Below are 14329 nucleotides of genomic sequence, written 5' to 3' on the forward strand. Positions count from 1 at the left end.
CGGCAAAACTATACGAGAACAGCCAAATACGAGAGTGAAGTGAACATATTCGTTAAGTCCCGCCTATATTCGTGCGGTCTCCATTTCGTGGCAGTATTTCGGACCCGAATCAAAGGGCTTGTTCGAGCCAAAAACCCTCATGGCCGTTGGTTGTCCTCTTACGGCTTCGGCTTTTGTTTTCTCTCTTTTACTCTGATCATCTGTCAGTCGTGCTAGATTCTCCCGTGGGTCCGGCGCCCGTTGATCCCGGCGCGGACCGCCAGATGCAGCGTCCCTCGTAAAAGCCGACCTCGAACTAAGCCCCGAACTCTGGCCCCGTGATCCACCCAAGCGATCACTGCGAGCGCTCATTGGCATCATAGAAGCCCTCCATAATAGAAGGAGTATGGCTTCTTCCATAGTCGTGCCTCACCGACTATGTCTACCGACTATACTCGACCACGTGTTCGACCCAAGCCTCGAACACGGCGAGCTCTCAGACGCTCGTGAGACTCCGACCGAGAAGGTCTTGGCGTGGCTGGTCTACCCTTCCTGACCAGCCACAGCCTACTCAATCCACAGCCTCCGCCATAAAGGGGCACAGGCGCCGAGAAACTCCCCGGCGCGCCATCTATTCATCAATAAAAACGAAATCATAACCGTTACTCTTTTGTATAATTCCCCCACCCCGCACCGTTCCAGAGCAAGCTGATCGAGACGACGACACACACACAGCCGCTGGTCACCCATACATATACACACATTACAGCTGCTGCAGCTATCGTTCAGGGCTCTCGTGTAGTTTTGTGTTCGCACGAGACCCTCCCTCCACACTCCCGTCGCGTCAGTCGGCCGGCAGTGACCGCACTGCGCGCTCGTCGATTTTATTAACAAAAATGCCTACGAATTGGACGCACGATCTCGAACTAACATTTATGGAAATATACCAGTGTCATCCTATTATATGGGATCCTAAACATCGGGACCATAAAGACAGAAACAAAGTACACGATGCGTGGAATAAAATAAGTGAAATAATGAATATACCTCTCAAAGAATTGAAAAGCAAGAAAGACTCCCTTATGACAACTTATAGGATACAAAAGCGAAGAATAAAAGCATCGGAACATTCAGGCGCCGGCACTGATGATATATGTATATACGCCGATATGGTTCGCTTTTAGCGTGATGGATTCATTTTTGGGGGATATCATGGATGGCAACAGTAATAAAAAATTCCAACGTCTCTTAATAACTATTTTTTCTCGAATTGAATGAAAAAAATTGTAATATGCTATTGCACATAATGCTACAGCGACAGACGTTTCTAACACGTCTATCTTGTATGACTACCGAACAGACAAATGCGCGAGCGAGAATGTGGTGAGCTACTTTCAGTCTCGTGTTGTTTCGGCGAGACCCGAGACCGAGAGTCTCGACGAGAATGTGGAGCCCGCTTTACACTAAGGGAAATCTACCCGAAGTCCCGATATACCTACCCTGTATACGTTCTGTGCTTCTGATACTTTAGTTCCGAATTTTTCCTTATTAAATACTCGCCAGAAAGATCCAACTCAATTTTAATAATTATGTAGGAATTGAAACATCTATTGCGACGGAGAATACATTTCTCATGCTCAACCATTGACGTCATCTCGAGTCGAGAAACTTCCACCCCAACAAATCAAGCAGAACGACGCGAAATCGAAGAACACCTGCATCCATTAAAGTGCAGCTGTACAAGCAACAACTACATTGGTGACCCCTAATTAGAACTTCGCAGCCTTCACAGCAGTCAACAGCAAGCAGCAGACCATGCTATACCAACAACCAGTCAGCTAGAAGCAGCCGACCAGCAACAGAGCCAGAGTCACTCAACCTGCAACAACAACATGGAAGAACCACTCCAGAACACAGCCGAATCCTGCCGCTTCGAGAACTTCCAGAACGCAGCCGATTCCAGTCACTTAGAGAACTTCCAGAACATACCCGCTTCAACAACATATTTATACACTTGCATACCCAAAAATAAATTATTCAAACAAACACAACAGTGTTTCGTTAGGCTGGGATACGGTCAACACCTCCTACCCCGCCTACAATTACCATTTTAATAATTGCATCTGTGCACATCGAAAGGTTACTCGTCATATGATGTGCAATTTTTCATTCGTGAAGTCGAGAATTGCGTTTAAAGCAGCCATCCAGTTAGTCTGCGGTTCAATCTGTCTGGTGCTTTTCGATCGTTTGCACCAAACCCAAATATAGGGTATATTTGTAATAAAAACATTTTATCTAAGATTTTTTTCAAATATTCTCAGATTATTCTTTTTTTATTTTGTCGACTTTTAAATTTCTTATTTTGCACAATAGTGTGCACATTTTGTGTTCGAAATTGTATGAAGAAATTTGAAGTGATGAAAAACTTCTAAGTCAATATATGTTTGGTAAACGGACTACTAGTCATATGTGAACCAGTCACAGGACAACCGGTCGCTCTAGATCGGTCACACGTGATCACCCGTCACACTAAAACTGGTCACACCCTAAAACTGGTCACGATAAAACTGGTCACACCCTAAAATCGGTCATGAGAAAACTGGTTGAAATATCAGTTGGCTAGTCATTAGGTGTAAATATAATTAGGTGTAAATATAATTAGGTGTAAATATAAAATAGTAATTTAATGATTTATTTGCACTTCCTATTTTCGCACGTATTATCACAGTATAGTGTACTACGTTCATTTAATCATGAAATCATCTTCTTTAAATGTGGACTATATTTTATTATCTTCATAATGTTGCCAGAATGCAATTTTAATTCGATCCGTCTCTGATTTAGAACATGATGCATATTAAAAAAGATAAGGTTACATTGATAACAGTTGTCCGCCATTTAAAGTATGTTAATTGAATTTCATTAAATGTTTATAAAGACCGTCAAATAGATCAAAGAGTTTCAAAGCGTAAATTTACTATCGTTAAGCTTTTATACACACAGATTAGCTTAATCAACATTTAAGTAAACGGATTATTGCGCAAATTTCAATCGTGCGCACGACAATCGATGCCACAAAAATCGCGAATACAAAATATCTGACACTCGAGTTCTCGTTAGTAAAATATTTCGCGTGGGATTGATGGAGTTTTTGAATGCCAGATGTCCCATGACAAAGATTTTAATGATGTGCGCAAGATAGCTTTATGCGGAATAATCACCGAACCGTTTAAGATATTTACAGGATACATTTTAAAATAAAAATGGGGCAAATATCGATTTAAAATAAAATTTGTGACATGACCGAGTAGATACCTTTCGTGGGCCTCGATAGTGCTAATATTATATTCTATTTATCCAAAATTGGCGTCACTATGCTGTTCTACTTCAAGTAGCCAACGAGTGCAGTTTAATCTCTTATTTAAAAATGAAAAAATGTAAACGTAAATCATGTGACGACTCGTATATGGTCATATGGTGAGACGCGTTGAGACTGATGTTACGGTTGACAGATGAGTGTGGCTGATACTGTTTTCTCGGTGAAGATCGCAGTTTGGAAGGCAGTGGGGGCGCGGCCGCCGCCCCAGTCGTGCGGTTTTCTTCGCTGGCTCCAAACGAACTGCAATCTGCGGCTCCGAGATGCTGGGCCGCGTCTCCGAAGCGCTTCACAACGCCGCTGACCTGGTTGGTAGCTTTTCGCATTCAAATAAATTCAGAATTCTGCTGGATCTTCACGCCATGCCGACACCACTCTACACCTGACATCACTCTTATACATCTATATTCAATGTCTATTCAACGTTGATGTTTGATCACGCTCTTTCAATGTTACACAACGCTACTTTATTATTCTTCTGTTTTCATTTTGGAATACATACACTTGCACCTGCTTTTGTGCAATTCTAAACAGTATGTAATAAAAACCTTGTATAAATACAGAAATTTGGTACAGCCGTTTTTGTATATGTAAATTGTTTTGGATATATGTATGTAAATAGTGATAGAGTCATAGATTACATAGATATGCCCTGACGCTCTAAGCCGATCACCCTTTTGGTGCATGCACACCCAAAGGAAAGTAAAGTGCATGCACACTCTCTCTCGGTAGCTAATTATCTCCTAAGTCGGAAGGTCGATTGACGTTTTTCGAAAATGCCAACGTATTCAGTGAAATTGTGTTACAATTACTCAAGAATGGCATCACATATCATAAGTTAGAATTAATATATAATGTCTTCAATTATAGTAGTATTTTAACATATAATGAAATATCGGCGCGATGTATGTAGTGTTGTATGCACTGATTGAACAACGGTCGACAACCTCTGCCACAGATGTCTCTAAATGCACACGTATATCTTGTTGGCACTGAAGGAAATTCAGGAATCGACATTAAGTTTAAAACTACAAACAATGAACTAAATATTAAAGTGTCAGCTTTAAAAATGATCCTTGTGGAAGTTACTAATGTTTAAATATTGTAATAGTTGAAGAGTATTCAGAGGTAAGTGGAGTCAGGTCGAGGTACAAGAAAACACGCAGGCAGGTTCCAAGTCTTTATTGCTGCTCGTCCGGTGGAGGTCAGGATCCGAATGCCCCCGATCGAGAGCGAACCATTCTTATTTCATAGAGCGCTCAGCGCATACACGTATTATCATTGGTCAAGGAGTCTGGTGCAGCCATTGGCCGCAACGCCCGACTCCACCATTGGTCGGCGTCACCATGACGTCACCGGTCTACGGGGCGTCTCTCTATGTAACGTTACATAGTTAATGATGGTTTTATTATAGTAACATACATTTGTAGTTTAATGTAGTGTGTATAGCTAAATATTTTTTTCTTAATATGGCTTTATTAGTTTGGTTTACTGTCACGCGGAATGTCCAATAAAATAAAGTTATAAATAAAATAAAACTTCAGTGCATGTAGATCTGTACATAAACTGGTTGCTGACCACTGCCGACTGCTGCGTCCAACCTTTTTTTTACCACTTCCCCGCTAGTTAAACTCCCCGCACCCCTCAGTTAATGGCGACAAGATCTCCAACGAAATTTGTATGTAAAGGCATATCTATGTATTCTATATCTATGGATACAGTAGAATAATTTATTATTATTTTTATATACATCTATTTATACATAAACTCAATATTCTGTAGTCTGTCAAGCTATTTGTATAAGCATGACAAAAACCATAACGTAATTTTTTATATAGGTCAATCCATTAATCATGCTACAATATATATACATATAAGCATTTTAATAATATTATGTTTTTATGTGAAGATTGCTCCTCCGGCGACACGTCTCGTCGATTTTCAATTTCATTGGAAGTTAATACAAAACTTTTACGTAAGCGAAAATGTATCGACGAAAGTGCACGTTGAAAATACCAAAATTCCATTGCACTTACATCAAATGTTGCAGGTGAATAATTTTATATGCCTTATAATTTTTTTCGTATAAATTTTTCTTTTTTAATGTCGATTGTTTTTTTTTTCAGTTTTTAGTTGAAGAAGAAGCAGAATGTGGGGATATATTAGGCCCGTGTATCAATGATTTGATGGACAGTAAACTCGGAATCGCTTCATGCTTGACAAGTTTAGCCGAAGCAGATCAACCGCCTGGTCTACGAGGAATTGTTCTCGTTTGGTACAATTCCCTACTCAGGCGAGTGAAGCATGCTCCGATTCACGAAGTTGCTTTTTATCGACCTATACAGGTATTCTGTAACTATATTTATTATTATATAATAATTATAATTGTATTAATGTTTTTTTATATTCCTTTTTTTCAGAAACTTCTGATCCTGTGTAATAATAACCCTGCATCGCCGACGGAAAAAGAAGAAGTAGAATTGTTATTAACTCTTTGTGGCCTTGTTAGAAAACAACCTGATTTGGTGAAGTTATTTTTGTCCAAAAATTACGAAGAGGACATTTGCCCTTTCATAGTCAAGGGAAGTTTAATGGAAAAACCCGAAAGAAATACTTTGTTTGAATACGATGATCTACCAAAACCTTTCAGACTTATATCTTTGGTTTCGCAACCAGAAGCGAGAAAAAGCGATCAAAAAGAATGTGTAGAAAATGAATCAATTTCGTCAACTTTTGATGACGAAGAGCAAAAAAATAATTCTGGAAGTTATGAAGATGACAGATTTCTTCTTATAGATTTGTTACTTTCTTATCTTGCAAGTGCTGTAAGTTTTTATAGAAAAATTTATAGATAGTGTGTACTTATATATTAAATTTATTGTTAAAATGAATTTATTTTAGGATAACCATATCGTTCTAAGAGCCTGCGAAGGAATCATGATCGTCACATCTTTACCCGATGACACTATAGCTCACTTGATAGCTAACACCAGTTCAGTGTGTGCATATCTTGTAGACAAGTTGATTGATAAATATAAAGCGTTACCAGAAAATACCGATCCGTGTGATTTAGACCAACTCAATATAACTTGGGGGTAAACAATTGTACATATTTGGTGTAAATATTTTATAATCGATTCCCTAAGTTCATAAATTAATTTTTTGTTAAGGTATGCTAGTCAAGAGTTTGCCGATAAGTGTGTAAAATCGATAGGATTGCGTGAATCTACTTCTTTCTTATCCTGGCTAGATTACTGCGATACATTAGCTAAGGAATGTCACGCATTGCTAGCTATACATCTCGCCAGAACGCTGAGGTGCTGAAATAAGCAATTTTTTGTCTACATACATATTAAAAGCTCTTAAAATGAGCTAAACCTTAGTAACCGGTTGTTTGTGACTGTTAAAGGTGGCACTTTTTTGTTGCGGAGTTGGAACTCGGATTAGAAAATGGCCAAAATGCGACATTAGTCACTACAGTAATAGGAAAATGCCTTAAAGCTATTGATTCTGTCGAAATATTAAACGGTTTGTTTTTGAATTTTAATAATCACGAGTGTGTATTATATTTGAGTGTCATAATAATTTTTTTTGCAATAGAAATTAGCAAATGGCTAGTCGGTGATTGTAATAATGTAACGATGAGACCGTTGACTCCAATTCTTCAAACATTGATTGAAAATTGTTTAGAAGGCGAAATTGACCTTTGTTTAGAAACTTTAAGACTATTTGAGGTGTGTAATTTTTATTTTAATAATTGCTCGTCTTATACTTTTAATGTTTTTAATGTTTCATTTAAATGCTTCAGGTGATGCTAGAAAAAGTGTCGGAACATATTTTGCATTGTCTTGTTCTTGGTTTTTTGGAAGGTAGAGGATATCATGCGCCCATACGGGCATCTAATAATTTTGAAGATGAAGAACGTGAAAGACTGAACGCCCAAACTTTGAGACAAGAAAGAGAAAGTAATAGGTAAAATATTATTAACAAAACTAGTTTTCAGATTGAAGTTTTTTTATTTAAATAATAGTTGATAACACTGAGCAACAAACAATCACGTTTTTGAGTTACCAGAGCGGAGACTAAACAATATTTATCGCTCGAATTAGTACATTTAGATAAAAAAGTTGAAATACAAAAAAGATCCTTATATATGTGGTAAAATGTAAAACTATCGAGATAAACTCATAATATCACGTGGAAAAAATATTTTTGACTTAAAATTCGCTAGATAATTAATTATAAATATTTTTAAGTAATAAAAAATCACAATCAATTTAAAAAAAATATTCTGACTACTGATTCCAATACTCACTTTTAACACAGCAATACTAAATTTTGAGTTAAAGACTGCAAAAGTCAAAAAATTCATATTTCAAAAACAAAAAAAATCATTTTCATTTTCTAATTCAGTGGGTCAAACTTAGTAAAGATTAGTCTCCGCTCTGGTATTTTTATTTTTAATATAAATATAATTTTTGTATTGTTTTATTTAATTGCAGACAAACAATGAAAAGAGTTTGCGAAGGTCATATAGACAGCAATTTTGCCATTCCTTGTGAAGGGAGTCATTCAAATAATCAAATTACAGTTGATAATAATATCCACAAAGTAATAAATAGGCAAGGAGTTTTATTTATAATTGATTTTGTAAATTAAAATATTAGATTTTTAAATATTATGTTTATATGGTTTTAGTTTTCTACTTCTTTTGCCTCGAAATCTTCTTTCCGATCCTGCTGGATTAGGCTATGAGCAGTATATGCAAGATGCTAATCGACATTATCTGGTTGGTCAATTATTGTTAACATATCATAATGAGTTAAAATAAAAATATAAAATTTTACTTATGTTAGGTGTGGTTACAGCGATGGTTGGAAGCAACATCGGGCTTTAATTGGCCAACGAGAGCCACTTGGCACGATCCATCTACGAGTTCCACTCATAGCTGTGACAGTCGGCCGGAGGCAGATTTACACATGCATTCTTCTCCGAGTTCCGATCATCAAAAACACCCCACCGCTGATATCAAATATACAATGCCTTTGAATAAAAACGTTGAACAAATTTCACTCTTGCATAGCAACTCGTGTTATAAATGTAATAAATTAGAAAATAACTGCACCGATTTTAAAAGGCACAACTCGCCCAGCGCAGATGATGCGAATAAACCTGATAATTTAGATGATATTAGTGATAGAAAAGTGGAAATTGATTGTAAGAATAGTTTAGAATCGCATTCCTTTCACCAGCCACTGGTTTTGAATCAACGCGATCGCTCTAGTCTCAGTGAAATGGCCGAAGATGAAGAATTGACTTTTGACGAAGGCCCTTTTCTTAAAATGCTTTTTAAGTTGTTGCTAAACATGCCTAGTCAACCGTATCAAATTAATCTTCAATTGACAGCTATATTTTCAAAATTGGCAATGATGCCTCATCCGTATCTACATGAGTATCTGCTTAACCCTGTGTTACCTACTGGAAAAAATGTCACTACACTATTCAAAACCCTTCAGAAGCTTTCGAAAATATTTATGGCACAAATACCAAAAGTGAAAAAGTTCAGTACCATAATTGAAGAAACCAGGCAAAGGCTGCTAGGCGACGAATCAATTGAAGATGGGTTTGTGGATATTGTATTGTTTTTGTAATTTAACAGTTGCATATTTATTGTGTTTACTAATGGTTTATAATTGTTGCAGTGATAAAAGTGATCCTCTTTTTGAAAGTCTTATCGTAGTTGAAGAGTTCTGTAAAGAGTTAGCAGCAATTTACTTCGTTAAGTATCATCATTCCTCACAGTTGCACAGTTGAATTAAGTTTTTTTAAACTTTTATGTATAAATCAGTTTCAAAAATACCTAAATTTTATTTTGCCCTTGCTTCGCAAATTATGCAAGTAAAATGAAAGTTTTAAATTAATTCGGTATTAAATAGATCTCAAAAAAAGAAATCCTGTCATAAAAAACATGTCAATTTAAAAATATTTACCAGATTTTATTATTCTGACAAAATTGTCAGAATTTTGTTAAAATTTTAATGATATTTTATCTTCGAATATGTACATATATAAATGTTGATTTTATTTCTTATACGTATATGTAGGTATGTTTGTATTTGTCTCGTACAGAATTTTCACATATTTCTTTTTATTAGCCATTAGCATTGTGTTTTGGTTAAAAGATTAAAATTATACGTATGTGTATTGTACTTTGCACACATGAAAAACTCGCGTTTAATTATCAAATTTCAATGCTGTACAATGTATGCACATATGTATATACATATATGCATATATTTCCATTTTATTATGAGTGTAGTATGTATGTATATCAGCAGCAAAGTTAATTAAATGCTCTATTATTGCCGTACTTAGATATTATTATAAAATGTCATATAACTATTTTTATATTGTGATAATGTTTATTTTAAGTATGCAATTGTGTATTAAAATAAATTTTAATTTATCGTGCTGTTTAAGATTAATTTCATTGACCTATGTATTTGTTTTAATTTGTATTTCATACACAGTAGCGTATCAAGGGGGGCAATGGGGCTATCGACGTTTCGGGTGCACCAGATTTGAGGCGTTGCGAAGGCAAAATATATAATATTTTTTAGATATTTTGTAGTAACTTATTTTCACCTCGAATAGGAACAACTTCTCAACCATCTGTTAAACATGCAATCTTTCTAAGCTTAGTATTGAAAATAATAATGTCAGATTTGAGCCCGACCATGAAAGAGGAAGATGCATATAAGACGATGCTTTCTATATGTAAATTTTATATTTGAACGCTTGAAAGTACTACGAATTAATAAAATACATAAATTCTTGTAATTTACTGTATTTAAAGCACGTATATCTATACATGCATACTTGAGTTTTACAAATCAAGATCATTTCGTCATAAAATAACATACATATAATATGTATTATGTAAGACGATAATTATAACAAAAGAGGGGGTGGGGGCAAAAAATGTTTGTGTACGTACTTTGCAATCAAGCAATTTAAAACCGAAGGTTATTGCATATTATAAGAAACTAAGTACATAAACTCTAAATAACAGTAATTTCAAATAATTTTGTTGGATCATATAATTGTGTGGAAATATTCTCACGAATAAAACAGCATGCATCAATATCAATATTGCCATCTATTTTTATAACTCTTCGATCTTCCGACTATAGTCAATCTAAAATTGCTACGTTGCCACACATGCTAAAATCAAGAAATTTAAAAAGATATGAATTTTGATTAGATCCCGATATCTTTAATCGTGTTTATATCTTTTTGTAAATTAATGCAAGATATAATTAGCCAATTCGGCGTTGAGTTACCAATATCTAACTGGATCCCGTTATTTAAGCAAAAAATAAATAAATAAACATCATTTGTACGTTTTTTGTTGTTTTTAAACATCGTTAAGATACTACTTACAATAAATTAAGTGGTAATAGTTAATAGAGCCATATCGAATTGGCTAATATAATGGCGCATTTCAATAAATTCCATGACAAAAAGCAAAATAATTTATAAATTTGGCATCGGCCGTTAAGGTAGAGCAGACACACGGAATGCCTAGGTAGACTTCAGTTGTGAATGGGCGTGTGTTATGTTATGGTTAATTCATACGATTTTACTATTTTGACAAGTTTCTCTTACATTTTTTCAAAAATAGGAATCACAGATTCAGTGGCGACCCGTGAGAATTCATAGAGGGGGGGCTGCAGAGATTAATCGGGCTTTAGTAGCTCGTTGACCATACCGGTGATCAAATTCAGACAAAAATAGCATGCATACGTACTATACTGGGAGGTCTGCAGCCCTGCAGCCCATATGGACGGCAAAAATAGCATGAATTTTTATTATTCTGGGAGGGCTGTAGCCCCGCAGCCCATATAGACGAGCCGCCACTATCGATTACTGTCAATACAAAGAAAATTTTTTACATCGAAACTACTCAAGGGGGCGAGTTTTGTACTGACATAGATCAAGCGTTCTAGCATTTTTCTTAACATGTGCAAAATTATCTATAAAAAAAATCACGTGCTGTGTACCACTCTGTGCCCTTAAGGGCGAAATCACACAGGGAAGAACGGCACGTTGTGTGCTTGGCTCCCTGCTGTGGGGGGTTTCCTACATTTCTTTAAATATGGGATACACTATTATCCATCACTTTCAAGAAAGGATAAATACAAGGATACAATTTTACCGAAAACACTCTAGGGGGGGGGGGGGGGTGATTTTGGGGCGGTTTGTGCTGGGCGTTCCATGAATATGTGCAAGGCATTCCACATATTTTTCGCATGTTTAAAACTATCTAAAAAAAACTATGTGCCACATTCATCGCTGTGTGTTATCGCCCTAATGTTCCGTTGGTCAACCAAACTGAAAAGTTTAAAAAGCACTGCTCTTACACTACATTTTTGCTCAGTCCAACTATCAAAATTTTTATTTATATAAATATCTATGTCTTCTTTGGAACGAATTAAACCAGTTCAGAGATAATGTATAAAAATATATTTTATAATAAATAAAATATTTCAGCACCATAAACCGTAACAAAGAGATATAAAACTATTCCAATATAAAAATATAAATAATTTAAAAAATGTATTCAAATATATATTAAATTAAAAAGCTTCAATCCTTTTTTCTCAATTTGGCGCTTGAAATCTCGACTGACTCCAACCAATGACTGATTTCTGGAGGACACGTAGGTTTTTTCTCAAATCCTTCTAAACCTTTAAATAGATCATCAACACTGAGACCAATTATACTTTGCTTAGACACGGCTATCGCACGCACAAAATTATCGTTAGTGGATATGAACTGGTGTTCGATGAATATTGTTTTATCATCCCAATAAACCAACTGAAAATCAAACAAACAGCATTATAAAATTTATCATTCAATCAAAAGAAATATGTATATAAGAATGAAAACAAAAATACTTTAGTTTCAACTTTGAATGCGGTAAATATTGGTATTGTCCGGCGATATCTGATAGTCGTAGCTCCTTGAAGAGCGTGTCCATTGACTGCTGAGATATTTTTGTACAAGCCTGTTCTGTCGTAGAAATGAAATCTAGCAAAATCCAACTTTCTCATATACCTAGCATTATTCATGTGACGCAGAAATATGTCAACGTCGCTTGGGGTACAGAAACCTAAAAGTATGAATAAGCGATTATATTTGGAATAAACTTGTATAATGAAATTGTTACATTTATGTAAAATTATTCTACTTGAATTTAGCGACGTAGGAAACTGTGACCTGTTGAATTTTCATAATGCAACCGTTAAAAAGTACTAAACGAAAGGTCAAAGTCTTAATCCAACGTTGCTTAATTGGTGGATCACGACCATCTGGATTGTTGCAGGAAAATTTACATAAAAAAACAAATATTTCATAAAAATTCATACCATAAATTGTCGTGGTCTCATTTAATTTTCTTTTCTTGTCAAATAAGCGGCCGAAAGCGATAACGAAAGCTACATTTAAGAAGTAATTAACCTCCCATATGATATACATCAGCATCACCACAACCATTGTAAAGCACAACATATTTTCGGTTGCTAAAAATAAATAATTAAAGAAAAAAATGATTAAAATAAGAATATCTGTGTGTGTGGGTGTGTGAGTAAAGCCAACTTAAAACTATGCAATAATAAAGGACGATAAATTCCTATTTTACACAAATAAATGGTTCGGTGATTACTAGTCAAATGTGAACCGGTCACAATACAACTGGTCGCTCTAGATCGGTCACACGTGATCACCCGTCACACGAAAACTGGTCACACCCTAAAATTGGTCACGAGAAAACTGGTCACACCCTAAACTCGGTCAATCAGTTTTCTTGTGACCGATTTTAGGAAGTGACCAGTTTTAGGGTGTGACCAGTTTTAGGGTGTGACCAGATTTCTCGTGACCAGTTTTAGTGTGACGGGTGATCACGTGTGACCGATCTAGCGCGACCGGTTGTCCTGTGACTGGTTTACATATGACTAGTAGCCCGTTTACCAAATAAATACAATTAAATTTACACAAATAAATAATAATATCATTTTACACAAATAAATACTTGGATACATTTAGAATTTATTATATTAAACTACACCAAAAGTTCATAGCTTTTGTAGAAACTGAAACAGTAATGAAGCTAATAAAAAACTTTCGTAAGTATTGAAATCGAATAATCGAACATCCCGACGCAAAGAATATGAATAGATATAGTGGTATATTTTTAAGTATTTTTCTCACGAGATTTAAGCTGAGAGTAGTGATCATTATAAATGTTTAATTTTTGGTATATATTTATTATATGTTAAATAGCAAATACATATACATACTTACTTGTTTCTGAACTATTTAAAATATAAATTAAAATATGTTCTTATGATTGTCAATTATTTGTAACAATTGTATGTGTTCATTGAGCCATAACGTAAACGTGTTATAGAGCTATGGACACGCAGTAGGAAAACTCTGCCAGAAACTAACTGTCATGTTACAATGAAAGTTTACAGTTATGTTGGGATCGTAAACCATTTTATGTTGACCATTGCTTCAAATTATTTTGAACTTTTTGAACTAGGTAGATAGGGGAAATATTAAAGTCATTAGCCATTATTATTGGTCACTTGAATTTATGTTTAATTATAAGAATCTTGTGACATTACAGAGTACATATCAGCGGTGTTCCGATTTTATTTATAATTTTTATTAATAACGTTGCAGCTAGCATTAATTCTAAGTATTTCGGTTCGGTGATTACCATAGAAGTCGAATGCATAGAATCGCTCTCAGCCTCCAAAAATGATGCTACAAAAACTCTGCGCAGCAGAGTTTGTTCATTGTTTGCTAAACTTCGTCTCTCTCTTCGATGGCTCGCTTTTAGACGATACTTTTGTTATCAATGACCATTCTATGCATTCTACTTCTATGGTGATTACATATGAAATG

General features: G+C 35.4%; 2 protein-coding genes across 3 annotated transcripts; one reads left to right on the plus strand and one right to left on the minus strand.

The window, feature by feature from the left end:
• The first annotated feature begins 3292 nt into the window (after positions 1-3292).
• On the plus strand, positions 3293-9852 carry LOC143914187 (FHF complex subunit HOOK interacting protein 2A-like). Of its 2 annotated transcripts, none has more exons than XM_077434295.1 (13): positions 3293-3663; positions 5265-5405; positions 5482-5700; positions 5776-6180; positions 6257-6450; positions 6526-6672; positions 6765-6883; positions 6956-7089; positions 7164-7327; positions 7858-7977; positions 8054-8144; positions 8224-8978; positions 9058-9852. In XM_077434295.1, the coding sequence occupies exons 1-13, from the start codon at positions 3619-3621 to the stop codon at positions 9167-9169; spliced, it is 2646 nt and encodes an 881-aa protein (XP_077290421.1). In that variant the 5' UTR covers positions 3293-3618; the 3' UTR covers positions 9170-9852. The 2 variants fall into 2 exon arrangements, with proteins under 2 accessions (XP_077290421.1, XP_077290419.1); XM_077434293.1 differs by having other exon boundaries at positions 3449-3663; positions 8212-8978.
• Positions 9853-11862: 2010 nt separating this feature from the next.
• LOC143914391 (protein THEM6-like) lies at positions 11863-12933 on the minus strand. Its single transcript, XM_077434593.1, has 3 exons — positions 12787-12933; positions 12316-12530; positions 11863-12235 (listed from the first exon to the last, which is right to left on the minus strand). The coding sequence occupies exons 1-3, from the start codon at positions 12926-12928 to the stop codon at positions 12005-12007; spliced, it is 588 nt and encodes a 195-aa protein (XP_077290719.1). The 5' UTR covers positions 12929-12933; the 3' UTR covers positions 11863-12004.
• Positions 12934-14329: the final 1396 nt, after the last annotated feature.

The sequence above is a fragment of the Arctopsyche grandis genome, chromosome 7 (genome assembly GCF_051622035.1).
Source record: "Arctopsyche grandis isolate Sample6627 chromosome 7, ASM5162203v2, whole genome shotgun sequence".
Taxonomy (NCBI): Eukaryota; Metazoa; Arthropoda; class Insecta; order Trichoptera; family Hydropsychidae; genus Arctopsyche; species Arctopsyche grandis.

Coding starts and splice junctions, on each gene's coding strand:
- LOC143914187 (XM_077434293.1), top strand. CDS start 3,619: ATGCTGGGCCGCGTCTCCGAAGCGCTTCACAACGCCGCTGACCTG. Junction 6,181..6,256: donor TTTCTTATCTTGCAAGTGCT/GTAAGTTTTTAT, acceptor AATTTATTTTAG/GATAACCATATCGTTCTAAG. Junction 6,451..6,525: donor CAACTCAATATAACTTGGGG/GTAAACAATTGT, acceptor TTTTTTGTTAAG/GTATGCTAGTCAAGAGTTTG.
- LOC143914391 (XM_077434593.1), bottom strand. CDS start 12,928: ATGTTGTGCTTTACAATGGTTGTGGTGATGCTGATGTATATCATATGG. Junction 12,531..12,786: donor TGAGACCACGACAATTTATG/GTATGAATTTTT, acceptor TCATACTTTTAG/GTTTCTGTACCCCAAGCGAC. Junction 12,236..12,315: donor CATTCAAAGTTGAAACTAAA/GTATTTTTGTTT, acceptor TTTGATTTTCAG/TTGGTTTATTGGGATGATAA.